We start from the raw sequence: 18,097 nt of genomic DNA, 5'->3' as shown, positions 1-18,097 counted from the left end.
AGTGTCAAATTAACTTTGCTAGCATAACAGTAAAAATGTGTTTATTCCATGTGTTGCAAAATGTGCACCCAGAATATCAGACTGACTTAATTGTTGTGACAACTGTCTTAAAATACTGCAACCAAGGGATTGAAGGTGTCACCAATCATCAAATTTTAAACTCTCCATGAAGAGGCTTTAAGTCAAATGCAACATATATTTTACTAAGTTGAAGGAAAGTGCAAAACTGAGCATGAGTCATAAAGTGTTACAAATCAAAGCTGCAGTCCTTTTTGGTCATAAAACAAACATGAAATAGCATTATTCAGAGTAACACAGACTCTGGAACAGCAATAAGAACAATACATGATGACTATCCTGTCACCCCCCTACATGAAAGTATGACCATTCTTATCAGAATCAAAATACGTCAAACAGAACTGTCCTGCAGCAGCAATATAATCTCAACATGAACATAAAGTATGACTAACATAACATTACAATCACAAATACGTCAACAGAATCCTTGAGCTGCAACAACACAATCAGAGATCAACATGGACCTTGTCCTACAAGTAGGCCTAAGTATTCCTGATGGGCAATCTACCTCCTTTAGCTGAGTTTAGGATGGTAATGGCTGTGGGGATAAATGATGAAGAGGGTGTCTGGACCAGTGACGTGCAGTGAGGTTCGTGGCTGGTGAGGCACTGACTCGAGTCAGATTTACAAATATATGAACCCATTAGAGCAGCTTATATCACCAGTCAATTGGCAGCTTGCACATTGACTACTGGTTGTTTTTCATATCAGCATTATTTACACACACATAGGTAAAGTACATATTTGATTCCACCGGGAGCGTTTCAGAAGCGAAGCGCTCGCGGGCACCACTTGTGAAAATCGTGAGATTCCGCGATAATCTGTGTAAAAACCACGGATGTATAAAGAGAACAACAAACACATAAAAGGTTACTTTACCTGTCCGACGTTGAATTGCTGTTGATTTGGTCATATTTCCTTGTTTTTTGAGACATTTTTAAGTTTAGATATTGAATTTTACATTTTTGCGGTCAAAGCAGAATATAAGAATAAGAAGAGAAGTGTAGAAGAAGAGCAACGACAGAACAAGCATGAACCCGACCCGTGGGCTCTCGCACGCCCTCTTCTTTGAGGCAGAGGTAGTGTTTGCCCCTCTGTGCTTTTTCACTGCGGTTTCTGTCAGATCAGCAACACTAAATAGGTTCTACACAGACGTGAAATACATTACCTATTCTATGTAAAGAAAGGACGTATAATAAAAGTGTCTACAAATATTACAGTGGTGACAAACAATGAGAAAGCAAAAGGCACGCGCTCAACCCAGTTAGTGAGGGATTCACAGTCTGAGGTGAGGAACAGCTCGTCACTGCCTCACCTCACGTGTCTCCTCTCTGTTTGAACAGGACATACGCTAATTCAGCGATTTTGATTATAAAAATGCTTGAAATGATTGGAATCATACAGAAATGACATTTATAGCACAGATCAGTAGAAAAATATACATTTTAATTATATTTTATCATTATTTGTTTTTTACTTTTTTTTTTTAGCCTCCCCTGACCGCACGTCCCTGGTCTGGACTCTGAAGGACCGCTATAATTTTGAAGCTTATAGCCACAATTTTAGCCAGTGCTTTCTTGAACCACTGACTCTTTTAAATCTCATGTCTTTCCAGGAAACTACTGTGAAGTCAACATAGACGAGTGCATATCCTCACCCTGCCTGCACAACGCCACATGTGTTGACCTTGTTCATGGCTATGGATGTGTCTGTATGCCTGGCTTTACAGGTTAGTGATTGTGCTTCATTTATTTGGGTCTTTGTATGTTTTAACATGAATGATAGGTGCAGTGCATACGTGCGACACAGTCAGACAATCGCATCTTTAATCTTACTGTAAATTATGTATTGCCATTAAGTCAGCAGCCATCAGACGCTCCTTTTTAAAGTGTAGAGACAAAACAGTGGTTTAATACTTGTACACATTTTGAAGTCTTAATTATTTCCCTACATGTGGCTGTTAAAAGCTCAAAGAAGAAGAATAATTCTCAACTAAAACAATGATCATGTTATTCCACCTGTAAAGGGTTCTCAATAACCGCTAATAATTCCCACAGAGCCAGATGCAGTGCATTGCAGACAACACCACTGGTTGCAGTGCTGAATCTTATCATCTCAAAGAAGCTGGGTTCTCGTCCTTTTTAAAAATCCCTATAAATAATGTTTGAAGGAAAACTTTTTTGAAATTTCAAGAATTATATCTGAAATGGAGTTCTTTCTGTGAGGATGGTGTTTGCTGTTCATACCTTGTTGTGGCACCATAAAGACCCCTCTCTGGTGTTTTAGCTGTAGTCCGTACTTTAGCATTACGTTCAGCTTTCACATCGTCTGTTATGGTGTCAAGATCATAATCGACAAATCCAAAATAATTCATACAAGACCCTATTATTCTAGGTTAAACCCTCTCCGGGTTTAACTAACGGCAACTGCAGTGATGCGTTTTGTGATTTCAACACTGAATGTTTCAGAACAGCCAAACATTAATGCCAGCGATAGTATAAGATATTTATCAATCTGTGTTCTTTTCTGTCAAAGGTACAGAGTGTGAACTTGACATTGATGAGTGTGCTTCATCTCCCTGCAAGAATGGAGCCACTTGCATTGACCAGCCTGGTAATTACTTCTGCCAATGTGTGGCTCCGTTTAAAGGTAATGAGCACTGAGGGAATGGGGACAAGAAGGAAAGTTAATTAACTCCACATACTATTATTTTCACCTGTCTGAACTCACTTCACATGTCTCAACAAAATGAGTACATCTTCATTTGCTACCTGCGGTTGGTTGAATACAAAAAACTTGAGTAATTACTGAGATGTAAGCTATGGTGGGTGCTTCTGCCACATGTGACAACTTTCATAATTTAGTCAGACGATGGAGCTAGCGTCACTACAGCATCATCTTGGCTTATCAGTGGGAATTAAAATGTTGATGGGTGATTTGGGAGAAAGTAGAGCATAGTTTACTGTGAGTCAACAAAACATTTGCAATCATATATTGTATAATACTTAACTGACAAGTTTGGTTATCAGTATTTAACACAATAGGAATGTGTTACTTTAATTGAAAAATTATTAAATTAGGATTTAATCAGTTGTTGTTAAGTAGATTGAAGCCGGTATAACACCACTTATACCTCCATAGACAAATGATCAAAGATAAAAACATCTTAAATGACCTGATTTTTAATGATGTTTACTTGTTGACGCAGCTTGTTTCCGTCCCATGTTAGTAATGACTGCAATTTTCTGAATATGATTCACATCAAACACAAGCTGTTTGTCATCGTTACACTTTCACTGTTAACATGTTGGCGTAGAGACTCTGCCATGAAGGAACTGTCACTGGATACAATTCTAAAAGTGGGATTTCACGGGAGCACAAAGGGCTTCATCATTAATAAATGTGAAAAGTATTCATCTAGCCAGACTCCTTCTAGACTCACTCATCCTAACAAACCAAGCAAGCATTCAAGAAGGACCTTGGTCAAAACCCAAGGACCACTGACAGATCTAATGAGCTCTTCGGCTGCGAGATCTTCCTAGAAGGACAACAGTCAGGGCGGCACTTACAGCACTTTACAGCAGAGTGGCCAGAAGGAAATGACTCCTGAAAAAGGCACATGAAAATTATGAAAAGACACTTTAAAGACCGCTGACAGCTTAACGAGAAAGATTATGGATGTCTTATGCTGTAATTCAAATCGCTCTAGAAAGTACGGCAGAAATTAGGCACGGTTGATTACTCATGTAACACTATTCTTACTGTAAGGTATGGCACTGGCCACATAGTGATGTGGTTGCTTTTTATTGTCAAAGATAAAAGGAAATGTAAATCAAAGTATATTCTGAGAGAGACAATTTGGGATCATTAAAGCAACAGAGCACAGTATGTAATTAACATGTGTGGTAATGATCATATATGTGCCTTACCATAACTTAGAATCACTTGAAAAGAATCACTCCATTCCCAATCTGCACAAAACATTTTGTAGCGTAAGATTTCCAGTGCTGAGTCAAAGCCAAATCGTAGAAAAGCAGTAGCCTTGGTTTCAACCAGATTTTGTTTAGACCCAGTCAGCCACCTCATTCATCTACCGCGATCACACATTTGAGAAGCAAAGTGTCAGAAGCAAATATAACTTCTGTCTTATTTGAATTTTTCCACTCTTTCTTTAAGTCTGGCAGTATCTCAAGTGCGATAATACTAAAATACGCAACCTTGCTTGTCTCCTGTGCTGGAGTTTGTGAATGCTGCAATGACTCAAAACCACTGAAAGCTGCTAACAGCTGTAAAATGGGTTGTTGATTCTCAATGAGATTGGCAGGTCTGGTTATCCTTTCACACTACAGAACGGGATTTGACACTGTTTATATAAAAAATATTGCCTCATGGAGCTGTCATACCGCTCCCTACTTATGCAATGACCAGTAAAGTAAGCATATTTAAAGCATCTTGTGGTTGACATCAGTAGTGCTGCCACGTCTTTCCCAAGGAAAGTAGCTATCGTCTGGTCATGAAGTAGTTCCAATATGAAACTATGGAATGAAGTTGATCTCAACATGTCCTCAAATGTATATTACATGATCTACATATCAAAATAAAGATTTACAAATGTGTTTGTGCGTAATTTTGAGTATTGTGTATCCCAATGTACACACAAGTACCAAGCAATTGGAACATGTGTAAAACAGTTACAAATGCACACATCACAATCTGATTGAATATGGATAATTTATGGGCAAATTTTGAACGTCAACTTCACAAATCTGATCAATTTCAGCATTGAGAAGCTTCCTGTGTATAACTTTGCCTAATTATTTTGTTTATTTACAGATTGTTAAATGTGTGAACGGATTGCCTGAAACCACAGATCAGGTTAGATTTGCATGTGGAGTTTTAAGACCATTTTCACAGTCTACAGACAGATTCAAAAAGGCATGCTGTGTTTAAGTGCTAGTGGAAAATGAGGGCTTTTCGTAAAATCTTGTGTTATTTCAAAGTGTGAGAGACAGAAAATCACTCTTTCACTCAGTGCCCCAACACTGCTGCTGTAGTAAGTACTGGGTATCATCTGTAAATAAGTACAAAAGAATGTCACAAATATTTTGACACATGTTCAAATAGCTTGGTATTTGTGTGAAGGTTTAAGCATGCAATTGTGAAATACCCAAAATTACGCACAAATCGTCTTGAACACGATTTCTCGGGAACAGCTTGAGGATATATATATTTTTTTTACTTGGCACAAATGTCCACCTGGACTCAAGTAAGAGCTGATTAGAATTTGGTATACAGAGGTCACTGTGACTTCACAAAACTGGCCATAACTCAAGAATTCATATGGTAATTATACCAATTTCACACAAAGGTCAGGATAAAATAATGAAGTGATGACGTTTTGGACAGACATGGATGTAAACTGCAACATGACTGGTTGGTGGAGGCATACAGTTGAGAGGTGCTAATTCTAGTTTTTATTTGTAGATCATGTAATACAGGTGTGTGACCATTCTGAGATCACTCTCCCTCAATATGAAACTATCAATAAAAGACGGTTCACTGCGTAGTGTATAGCTGGCAAGTGCTTGTTTGAAGTATTCACAATATTAATGTACCAAATTTTGAAATTTCCACCAAGTTTCTATGTAATACGCCAGAACTGAACTTCAATCAGCTGTGGCTACGACAACTTGCTGGCTCAGCCAAAAGCAATGATGTTCCTTGTATATTTTATTTTGATTAAAGCATATAGAACCCATTTGGGTTCAGCAATTCCTCTACAAAAAAAGCAACTGATAATTTCTGTAAGAATGTCCTAATGTTTTGTTATTTTCTTGACGTGTTTCTTCGTGTGACTGTTTTACAGAAATCATCAGAGGTAACCAATATGTTGCAACATTCATCATTTTTTATTCACTCATTTAACGTTCATTGCATGGGCTGATTAATGTTCTGCACTGCTTTGTTAAAAACATTGTGTATATGCATGTTCTTCATTTCTTTCCCTTTTGTATTTGATAATGAAAGTGATTTTCTTCTACAGATTGATGCATGATCTAAATATATCGATGTCCTGCACTTTAATTTGTCTGTACGGCTCTGTCAGTTTGCTAAAAACAAAGTGACTGTTAAGTGTCGCAGAAATCTTAATTAACTTTCAGTTTGTGCATTAGTAATGAAATTGAGTGCTGCACAGCCACAGGTGTCTTTATGAGCTGTTTTCAACATGACTGCCAATTAGATATGAGGATGGAGACTACTCATTTGGTAATTGTATCGTCACAAACAGCTTGTAATGTTTTAGCTACTGTTATAATGTCAGCCATTTCATTTCCAATGTTCAGCCACTGAAATGGACAAAACAGTGTGTTTGACTCTGACTATACTGTATATATGTGAGGATAATTTGCGATTGAAGAAAGTGACTTTGGTTCAGCATCTACTGGAACATGTTTTGTGTTCAACTATTCCTGTCTGTCTCTCTGTTCAGCGAGTAAGCTTGACACAGCATGTAATATACCACATGGATGGGTTCAGAGAATCATACAATCAGGGAATCATTTTTGGCAACCCCAGACTCACAGGTCCATTGCATTGCTACAGAGATTGTTGTATTGCTGTCTGCTGGGTGGTTCTCTTACGTGCGTTCCTTTGCCTCACTCCAGGTCATAATTGTGAGTTCTTACCCTGTGAGGCCAGTAATCCATGCGAGAATGGTGCAATGTGTGTTGAGGAGTTGGATCAGGACCATTTCCCTTTGGGATTCCGCTGTCACTGTCGCCGGGGCTTCACTGGCCCCCGCTGTGAAATCAATGTGGATGAGTGCAGCTCCAGCCCCTGTTTTCACGGCTTCTGCTATGATGGTAAGAAACAGCCTATCTTACCAACATGCTTAATAACAGGCACTCAGGATGGAAGCTAACCTCCATGCACACACACACACACACACACACACACACACACACACACACACACACACACACACACACACACACTGTGCATCTGTCAAATTTAGTTCTGCTCACTTACAGTCTGACAGGCAGTTTTCAATTAGGTCACCATTGCAGCTAATAGGAGTGTTATGAGAGTGGAGTTATCCCATCTGATGTGAGGATCTAGGACATTACCTGCTGAAGTAGGCTTGATTAGTTCCTTAACATAACTGTAGAAGTAAATCAATTAAGCATCAGTGATGTGTTGTAATCTGAATAATGAATGATAAAAGGCAAAATAATACCATCAAAGGCAGAATATTGTTTATCTTCCCGTGGCTATCTGATAAAGTATTGCCCCTATTTATTCCATATCTAGCATAAGTTATTACAACCTCAGTGATCTAAATGAAAATCTAAAAGTTAAGATAAAAATGTAAAACTGCACAGATTGTTCTGTGATGTGTTTTATTTTAAGATGCCTGCCATTACTGAGCACCGGTTGTGCAGGGTCAAATAAAATGTATCTCAGTAGCAAAATATTTGTACTGTCTTAATACCCTCCAGCCTTTGTGACATTTCAACAAATCCTGCCAATGTTGTTTCAACTGGATTATGCTGGAACAAAGTAGTGATGGCAGTGGATTGCTATCTAAGAGTATCCTATCCTTGGCCAGCTCCCTTGACTAATCATCAGTGCAGCCAGTTCACCTTAGGTTAGTGTGGCAGGCCTCTAGGACCTATTGGCCGGCGCTCAGCAGCAGCAGCCAGCCAGTCACCAGGGAGAGCACTGCATAGCCACAGTGGTTGAGATGAGTAATGCTGCTGCCACCCAGGACCTTAAGCATTTAATGAGAGTAATAGCAGCTACACGCACCAAGACAGAGTGACAGCATAGATTACGTGGTAAATCTTTGGGATAATGAAGAATCCTGGGACCCTGACTGGGGAAGTAATAAATTCACTCCTGTAAGAAGTGCAATTACCTCTGTCACTGGCTGCCTGTACACCAGTGTTGTGCTGGAGAAACAGAATGATGCATCCCACTTTAACGTCATTAATAATTAAAGGGAAGCAGGAATGGATTATTCGATGTGGAAGATTCTAACTTCTGATGGAAGAAATTGGCGCATTTGTAACATCTGAATAAAGAATGGCCCCTGAAATGGGCTTCTTCTCATTGTTGTACTTCTTTTCCGCTCATTCAGTGTGTTGACATTGTGAAAACTAATGATAGAGCTTTCAGGCTTTCATTGAGGAAGAGTGGGATAAGTACAGACAGGGAACAAGGAAAGCAGTTGAAGAAAAGGGACTGACTGGCTATTGCAGAGACTGTTAAGAGTGTCAAACTCCTGTCACATAGATTTAGCAACAACAGGTTTGACTGATACAGTACAACGCGTTTCTTTCAATAGTCACATCCATTAAAAAATGAAATCACTGTGAATGATTGTGCTTTATAGTCATTATCAGCACTTACCTGTGTTATGATGTTGACCTACTGAGAGTAGAGTGGATTAATGTATGATGTGAAATGCAGTAACTGTCCTACTCATCTTGTTTCAGTTGTAGACGGCTTTTACTGCCTTTGCAACCCTGGTTATGCTGGGCTGAGATGCGAGCAAGACATTGATGACTGCGTGAACAGTTTGTGTAGCACCAACTCGATATGTAAAGACCTCCATCTGGTAAGTAGACGCACTCTTAGTTTGGCAGTATAATGGCCTGATATAATGACTACTAAAAGGCTTTAAAATGGCACAATGTCCTGTAAATCACCACAGTTTGTAACTCTTTAGAAAGCACTTCGGTTTATTATAAAATATTGACAGACCTGAAACACATAAGGCTCTGCCTATTACCTTTGATCACTGCCATGCAGTCTTATATTTGAAAGCATGTCTGTTGTAGTAAAATATAAACAACTGTGCAATAACATGAAAAGTGATAGTGTGTTATTGTATTGTTAAAATTAAGTGTATTATTAAAAAATAATGAAATATGGCTACATGACTGAGCTCTGCTACAGCTGTACAACGATCAGGTTTATATATTCAAGGCAAATCTGGCAGATTGTATTGGTCTTATTGGGAAATTTGTTCAGCAGGAGGAGCTGCAGGTGTCTGGCTGAAACAAGATAGGAACAGGACATAATGTTTAATGAATGCACCTCACTATTTATCTCCGAACAGACAAATCATGCCAATTATGACTTTTATCAGCCTAGTAGGCTGGGTTTTTAATGTGTTAAAATTACCGAAAGGTTACTTAAGAACACTTAGAAAAAACACACAGGAGTTTTCAATGGACGTATTAAATATGAATTGCATACTCATGAAGTTGTCCCTATTTTGACCAGAATGTTGCTGTTTCTTTCTTTCCGCAATTAGATACTTTATTTAAAACGATTCATCTTTAGGATTAACAAAGCACCATAGTTAATACTTCTTTATTTTAGATTTTTGCAAAGCCGTTTAGTGACTTTACAACCATTGCTGGTTGCAGGATGTCATGCATAGGCACAGTCAGGAAATTCTGAATGCATATGTCAAATGTCAAAACGGCCACTCTTAATTTGTCCTCGTTCTTACATGGTTGTAGCTAAGCTAATGTAGGGGAGTTTGGATTAAACTTCAGTGGTAGGATAAACAGGACAGGCCTGGTCTGCCTTCTAGCTGCAGGGCTCAGTTGATTTTCTGTGAATGCTTGTTGAAATTATGAAGAAAACTGAGTTTGTGAAATTAAGGCTGTACATCAAAGATCGAGTGATTATCTAAATGCTGATTGCTTTCAGTACATGTTAGACCAAGCATGCTCGTTCTTCTCTACTGATGTCTGTTTACAAAGATGCACACACTTGGGTTCAAGAGAACATTTTAAGACTTTTGTTTTTTGCAAGGAACAGCTTTACCTCTGTAGTTATTCAAGTGTGTTTTTAGCCTATAACATTGATCTGTTTCAGCTGCAAAAAGGCCTTGGGAGCTGCATGCTGCTTACAAACTGTGCAATGAGTACCAGGGGCCTTTTTTCCAACAGCTGCTTATTTGCTAACAGATTGCAGTAGTGAAGCAGATGTGTCATAGATAAAGTCTTTGTTTTTTTTCTCCTTTAGACAAAGATAGATAACTTCTAGTGTGAAGTCCACACCTAATGTTTGGGTTTAAAATAAGTTTGTACTTTGTGCATATTGTATGTAAGAAAGATGAGATCTATTTAACAAAAACAACACGATTCGGTTGTTAGTCTACGGAGTCCCAGAGGAGCCACATGATGAGAAGAAAAGGAAAAAAAGTATTACAGAACCTTTCATAAGTATTCAGTGAGTAATACGAATCATTTTCTTCTCTTTTTTGTCACAAAGACAAAATCTCTTAATTAAATCTTAATTTTAATACATTTCTGATGTCAACCTTTCAACATTATAATCAACATGTGCCAGTTAACTTCCTCCATAGAAACTGTTCAATAATGGTCTATATTTAAAATAATTTAATATTGCCAAACCAAAAAAACATGTCATATTTTCACATTTCAGTGTGTTAAAATTGTACTATTGTTTACCAAAGTAAATACATTATTCTGGCATGAGCAATTATGTCATTCAAAAGTAACTATTAGGCTTTAATTGGTAAATTTCGAATATTCAACAAAAGCAAACTAGCATTTTCTTTTCCTGCTGTCAAGACACCTGAGTTTCAAGAAAGTGCTACTGTAGCAATTTGAGGATAACTGAAGGACACATGCTCATTTTCACTCTCTATATTGTGAAATAGTCAACAAGGGATTCTGTGACAAGGTTTCAAAATTGCCCTAGCACAAAAATCTGGTCAGAACATCCAGTGTAATTTCCTGGGAAAAAGGGAATACTCCCAATCCAAAGACAAAAGGACATTGCATAAGAAGGGTATTTGGTGTGATATGAGGTGTATAATGAAATTTCAACCAATATGTTTTTAGTCATACTGTTCTCTGTTTCACTACTCTAGTTTTCTTTCTCCACTCATTATTCAAATTGGGACAGTTTTTGGAAACCTCTCAGCATAGTCTTGTTTACAGTGCAGCTATTCCTCTCTCTGAACACCGTGTCCCACAGAGCTTTAGCTTATTTTGGAGAATTGCGGTCCCTGAAGGTGACTTAGCAGCAAAATGAGATTATGTTCTATGGCCAGGGGTAAGGAATAGGAATCTCCTGGAGGTATCTAATTTATCAAGAGATGACGGCATTTCCCCCCACCACCACCACCACCAAAAGGCCCACAGTGTACAAATTATATCAGACAAAGTTTAACGGCTCCCCTCCAGTGTATGAAATACAGATTAGCATGCATTCAACCAGCAGCACACGGGACCTTCAGACAGGATCTTGGCAATGAGGAATCCTGAAAAAACCTTGACCATATGACTTCCTTCATCCTGTATGCAAAGAGGAATTTAAATTAACCGGTACGTTGGAAAGTAATAGACAACAAGCCATTCATCTCCTGTGCCATGATTAATTATCATAATGCAGATTGCAATGATGAACTAAAGGACAAGCTGTTCACATACTGCTCTGAATGGAGCAAGATTAGCAACGGTCAGAGCTATATAAATCTGTTTCTTGATGTACAGTAGAAACAACATCACACACTATAAACAAATCCAGGCAATTTCTAACATGTTTGCATGTCTATGAAAATTAATTTTCTTATATTGTATGCTTGATAAAGACTTGCACCATATACCTTGGATGGCATGGGTAAAAAACAGGCGTACATATTATCCAGAGGGTGGGTGGTAGGAGGAATACATCTGCATGGCAGTAATGTGGAAATTTAAGACGAGCTTGACACTTCCACAGTTTAGACAGTTCTCAACAGCAAAGAGCTTTTTTTGAGTGGGAGTTTTTTTCTGCAATATTTTTGAGCATATTAAGCATTGCACCATTTACTAAAATGTAATGGGTATAAATGAGCAAACAAATAAATGCCCTCTGAATGCTCCATAACAACTTAATTAACTGCTTCCAAATGTATACCGTATGTTTTTTGTTCTATTTATGATGTGTATTGCTAATATTATATTACTACACCGAGACAAGTGCAGATGTAAGGTGTCACTATATTTCAATGGTATTCTAATGGTGTTTCCTTTTTTATTTTGTATTGCAGAGTTATGAGTGTGTGTGTCACTCCGGCTGGGAGGGGGAGTTCTGCCAACAAGAAATTGATGAATGTTTATTGCAGCCCTGCAAAAACAACGCCACCTGCACAGACCTTCTCAACAGCTACAAGTAGGTGTGCGAGCCGGCCCGAGGGCGCTGTCCTCACGAGGTGCATCAGTCACTTAATAAATGCAGAAAAAGAAGCCGTTCAGAGATAGCAATATGTCCTTCCACCGGCAGCGGAGATAATGAATTGCAGATGGCAGGTAAAACAAATGAGTCAATCAATGGCTCACAGCATGAAAAGGTTTCAGGGGATCTGTGACTCATTGGAGGAAAAAGCTGGTGTATCTGCTCCAGCTAATGCCCTCCTTTCGCTGGGGAGACGTAAAACTGCTTCAGGTGGAAAAGTTGGGGGATGAAAAGAAATGCAAGGTGGAGTGGTTGGTAGTGCTTGGGTACTCACTGCCACCAAGTGGAATATTCACCCGCCTTAAGAGCAGATGCTTCAGAAATCTCTGTTTCTCTGTCCCCATCTCTCTCTGTCTGTGTCTAGCATGCATACATTTCCATTTAATCCCCACTCAGTGCTCTAACCTCCTGTGTCCTACATTCAGCTGTCCAGAATTAAAAGCAGCTCTGACTAGTAGTTCAATTAACCTTTAAATTCCCTGCACTGTCTTCACACAAAGATCCGAGAGTGCTGTGCCAATACATGGACTGAACCGCTGTGTACTTGCATGGAGAAAAATGTGTGCTGTGGATCATTTTAATTGTTGTGGTAGCTTACCCGCAGCCCACCACCGTACCGCTGCTATTTTAGTTTTTTAGCATGATTTTTCGCAGAGAGAATGACACCCTTAACCCTTAGAATACTACAAAATAGGTGTTTATTTATTTCATATTCTTTTTAATTTATGCTGAAATGACCTCTACAGTGCCATATCTCCTCTCTGGTGTATCCAAGGTGTTTGTGCTCGCCAGGCTGGACAGGTGTGGACTGTGCAGAGGATGTGGATGAGTGTGATTCTGGGCCCTGTCTAAATGGAGCTCAGTGTCAGGAGTCAGACGTACCTGGGGAGTTTTCCTGCACCTGTCCCCCCTTCTTCAGCGGCCCCTTGTGCAACCAGCCTTATGACCCCTGTGACCCTCTCCACAATCCGTGCCTGCACAACTCCACCTGCCTGACACGCTCCAATGGAACAGCCTCCTGCAGATGCCCAGCTGGTGAGTGAACACACTGCCGCAACCTCATACTAATAGTTCTTTTTTTAGCCCACTTTTTGAGTGTAACTACGCCATTTTGTTCAATAGGTCACTATACGTGGACAATCTGCACCGTTTAAGTACATTCAAAATGACAAACTGAGAAAGAGGAAACGTGTTCCGGTCACAGTTAACCATGCTGCGTTTGTATCTCCACTCTGAAATGTATGATGTTTTCCAAAAAAGTTGCTATGTCAGCAGAGACAAGAAGTGTTCTCTTGTGCATGAATCACATGTTGTACTGTACTCCTGACACCTCAGAAAAACCACGGTGAAGGTTTTCCTTTAGGGATGATTTAAAGTGATTAAATGCATTGCTTTTTTAACCATGATTAATTCATACTAATTTTGAACTGGATTGAATAGTCTATGTAGCTGGAATCTGGGGTGGTAAGCATAATGATAAAATCTGCCTTTACAGAAAAGTGGTGTTGTATTGATTCCAATACATTTCCTGGATTTTCACACTTTTTCCATTCAGATTTTTGCTAAGTATGGTCAACAAAGCCAGACAAGGATAACTTTGGTCTTTTTACTCCTGCTTTATCTTGATTTGATTTTCCCTGATGACCAAAACTAGTCAAACCCAGTGGTGGCTGCGTTGTCGATGGTGCATCGGCCGCTAGCGTGCTACATACTGGGCTGTATAGTCAGTGTGCATGCATCACATAATGTCACCTCCATAAACTGTGAGGATTATTCATAGAAACAGTACCTTGCAGGAGAGAGCCAACACCCAGATCAAAATCAGCAGCCTTTTGTTTAATTCAAATTATTATAATTCTTTTTTTGAAATCTACATAACATAAAGCCTATAGTAGGTTATTTTGGCTACATCCTATTAGCATAATTTGTACTTATCAGCAACACTCAATACATGTGGCATATCATTGCAATCAATTCCTGATTAAACAGTTCTTTCTATTTTGCATTAAGCTGTCACTCATTTCCCTTCCTCTCACTTGTTAACTGTTCAAACAAGTCATCTGGGTAACCCCATTAGCTCACATCACCATGACAAAAGATAAAAGCCCTTTTAACCCTGCCTCTTAAAATTTACCATTTTTTGGTCACAGCAAACACATTGACATAAAGACCAGTCAGTGTTACCTTTGAACATTGTGTTACAACTATAGGAATAAGCTGGATAAAATATCGATATGGAAAAATAAAGTACACTGTTTTAACTAATAATTTGACATGAAATTCTATTATGCACACATTGCCTGGTAACATTTCACAGTAATTCATAATTCCAAATTAATGAAATGCTTTGGATAGACCTCCACTTTTGAAAATATCTAACTGTATTAGCAGTTTATACTAGAAAGCCTTCTAATCTAATCATGTGTTCTGAATTAATTTCATTTTGATCCTTGCTCGTCAATGATATCACTACATACAAAAGCATGTTCATGATGTTCATAGTAAAGCAGATTTCACTGGTCCTCTAGTGCAGTGTTTGAAGGTATGTGCCACAGTCCATTTAATGAACCTCATGCATACTTGGTGATTAAAAGATGTAGTCTCATGCCTCGTGGGAATTCAAGCTGCGTTCAGATATGCATGTCTTTGACAATGACAAGTATAGTTAATGACATTTTTTTTGTGGTGAGAGAGGTAATAAAAAATAAATCAATAGAAACAACTCATCACCCTTGAAGAACAATTCACTTCTCCACTTCTATTCATATGCTCAGTATGTCCACTGAAAAGGACTAAAAAGGAATATGGAAGATTTCTAAGTGCCATACTGGTTGTACACTAGCTCCTTCACATTGCCTACGCACTCATTCAGAAATGGCTCAGGCATAAGCATTCAATGAGACATATTTCACACACACACACACACACACACACACACACTTAAGAAATTCAACACATGAAAATCAATTTCATGTTCAATTCACGAGCTGTCAGTTTCATAAAAATCAAAAAACACAAGTAATCGAGCATCGAAAATGACCAGTTTTGAAATGACCTATTAATCAGTAAGCTCCCAGATAGCTTAGAAATGATAAACGATATAGTGTTTTAATATTCAAACTTATCAGTGTGCAGGTGAAGATGCTTTAATGTTGTGCTCTACCTAATGGCACGATCAGCGCCGAGATGAAAAGATGTTTCCAGATATAAATAGAGCAACTGGGTTTGTTTCAGAAGGCTTCCTTGGAGAGGAATAGGAAATTAGGGGCTGGCTGCATACATTACACCAAGAGCTTTGCGTGGGCTCCACCGTATTCACTTCACACAAGTGTTGTGACTCACTACTCTCCGTTATTATACACCATAAATCCTTCCTACATAGCTACTACTCAACAAACGCGGAGCTGTTATACGAGCCGTGGCTTGATCCCAGTGCAACAATTTTACAGACTTGTTATTTACCGTTCAGTGTAGGTTATTTGTCAAGGAAATTGTGTAGGCTTTACATTATTCCCAGGCCTAATTAAATTGAAATCTCTCTGCCAGATTTACTGCTATGGGCCAATATCATCCCACACACTCAAGATGGACACCACACAGTAAACATTATCAAGGTTAACTTGCAATAAAGTCATATCCAATTAGCCATTTTGTCTATGGTCTATTTGGTTGTGCTTCTTTGCATGGTGTGTAATAGGAGTGTGTCAGGGTACAGAAATGAACTGAATTAAGGAGATGCTATTGTATGCGTTTGGCACACGTCTCAGTCAAAGAGTTTGGTTGTTTATTTGGCACAGAATACAGTGTGGCAGCAGTGTGTACTTAAAACAAGCTCATGTGCACGACTAAACTGCATTAAACTGCAAAACCTCATTTTCTAGATACCGTCTCTTGAGTAATGAAATAAAAACATCATGGTAACCAGCCCAAATGTCACATGGTACCCATTCCAACTGCAGCTTAGTTCAGCCATGTGGTCCACACCCAAATACAGACAGTGTGTGCTTTTACTATATATATATATGGGCACAGTTGGAAAAGCTGCACCGTGGTAAAACATGCCTCAGGGTGGACATGAAGGCGTGTGCTGTTAAGGAGGTGGTGTTATGGAACACATCAGTTGTCTAGACCGGGGGATCTCATCCTTTTGTAACTTAAGGTACACTTCTAGTTGTTAAAAAAAAAAAAAAAAAGAGGAAAAATAAACTGTGCAGTAAACATGTAATGACCAAAATACATATTCTGCTTAGCCTCACCCTTCACTGGCTGCCATTATGAATTCTAATTTAATGTATTCAGGGTCCTCACCACACTACTGGCACAGGGTTTCTCCCAAATCACTTTTTCATTTCAAAAACCAATCCATTTTGTGTCGCTGCATTTGAGGGAACGTTAGCTGGCTAATAGTGGCAAAACACTCTCGTCTCCAGCTGATGATGTGTCGTGATTGGCGTGGTGATATTCAAACGCAACTGGTCATGGAAATTATGCATTTTAATTTGACGTGAATTATTGAGCACATTTATATATTAAAACCATTAACCCTGTATATTACCAAAAAAATATAATTTTATTGATTTAATCTCGTCCATTTGGCAGTACCTCCGTCGCTCACTAGATGGCACTCGGAGGCCCACCCAGTGGTGGAGAATAGCTGGTCTAGACATGCGGTGCATTTTGCAGCTAGAGGTGTAATTGAACTACAATTGAGACATGCGCTCCTTGCAGTTTAGCCAATTTTGACATCATGACATTGGATCATTTAAACAAATTTGATGTGTAGATATGTTGTGTCAGGGGAGATGGTGGGTCAGCAATGTGTATTCATCATTTTCATTGTATACGTAAGCTGACAAGTAATACGAAATTGCAGTATACGTATAAATGGCAAAGATATGTTTGAGATAATTAACTGTTGCTGTTACATAGTTTGTCCACCAGAGAGCACTGACATGCTAATTTTGGAGCTGTACATTTTTTACGCTTAGTATATCTTTGTCATGATTATGTTGTAAAACTAGTTTCAAGGATCCCGATAAAATATTTATGTACGTCAGGTATGTAAAAAAAATAACAATCATGCGGCAGTATATTATTGTTGTATCTATATTGGTAACATCCTTAAAATCCCTTATTGGTCGGGCTGTCAAAAGATAAAACAAAAATGTTACCAATTTTTTTCTATTTTAATAGACATAGTACAGCCATAGCCATAACAGTTAGTCCTAATACTAAATAAATATATTAAACAAAAATAAAATAAAAAAACACTATCTTACTTAAAATGCTTCACTTTTTTTAAATCTGCATTATTTGTATCTGTTTCTGGTCTTGTGTTTAGATTGTGTCTACATGCGTTTTAGCTCGTTGTTAACTGAAGAGGCACTGGTATCTAATGTGAAGAAGAAGCCAGGAGACAGAAGCAACACTCTGATATCGGATGGTCACTGTCAAACTTTTTTAATAGCCAGTCTTCTGACAATATCTGATGGCAGTTGACAGGGGTCTGTCATTAAAGATGAGTTCTTTGAGTACAGTGGGTTTAATGATAATTTCTCTCAAACCTGCTGTACTGAATTTGTTCTAAAGTGAAGTATAGCACCACACCATAGTTTTCCAAAGACAATTCACTAGACTATATCAGCTTCCCAAAAAGGATGATGTGGCGACTTTAGTGTTTGTCAGTTCAACAGGAACTAAAATGTATAGCTATTAGGAGATGCCTACTGGGAGTAGCATTAAAGGGATTTGT

The 18,097-nt window shown here is 38.6% G+C and overlaps 1 protein-coding gene across 1 annotated transcript in view; it reads left to right on the top strand.

The window, feature by feature from the left end:
- Window positions 1-18,097, top strand: part of eys (eyes shut homolog) — a 156,582-nt gene that overhangs the window by 42,760 nt on the left and 95,725 nt on the right. Inside the window, exons 19-24 of the mRNA XM_068723996.1 lie at window positions 1,694-1,807; window positions 2,614-2,727; window positions 6,744-6,941; window positions 8,577-8,698; window positions 12,161-12,282; window positions 13,121-13,380. Coding sequence (XP_068580097.1) covers window positions 1,694-1,807; window positions 2,614-2,727; window positions 6,744-6,941; window positions 8,577-8,698; window positions 12,161-12,282; window positions 13,121-13,380 — 930 coding nt within the window. The remainder of the gene's footprint in view (window positions 1-1,693; window positions 1,808-2,613; window positions 2,728-6,743; window positions 6,942-8,576; window positions 8,699-12,160; window positions 12,283-13,120; window positions 13,381-18,097) is intronic.

This window comes from Cebidichthys violaceus, unplaced genomic scaffold, assembly GCF_023349555.1.
Source record: "Cebidichthys violaceus isolate CVI_PGR_0920_01 unplaced genomic scaffold, fCebVio1.0.p SCAF_10, whole genome shotgun sequence".
Taxonomy (NCBI): Eukaryota; Metazoa; Chordata; class Actinopteri; order Perciformes; family Stichaeidae; genus Cebidichthys; species Cebidichthys violaceus.
This window is presented reverse-complemented; position numbering and strand designations above follow the sequence as displayed.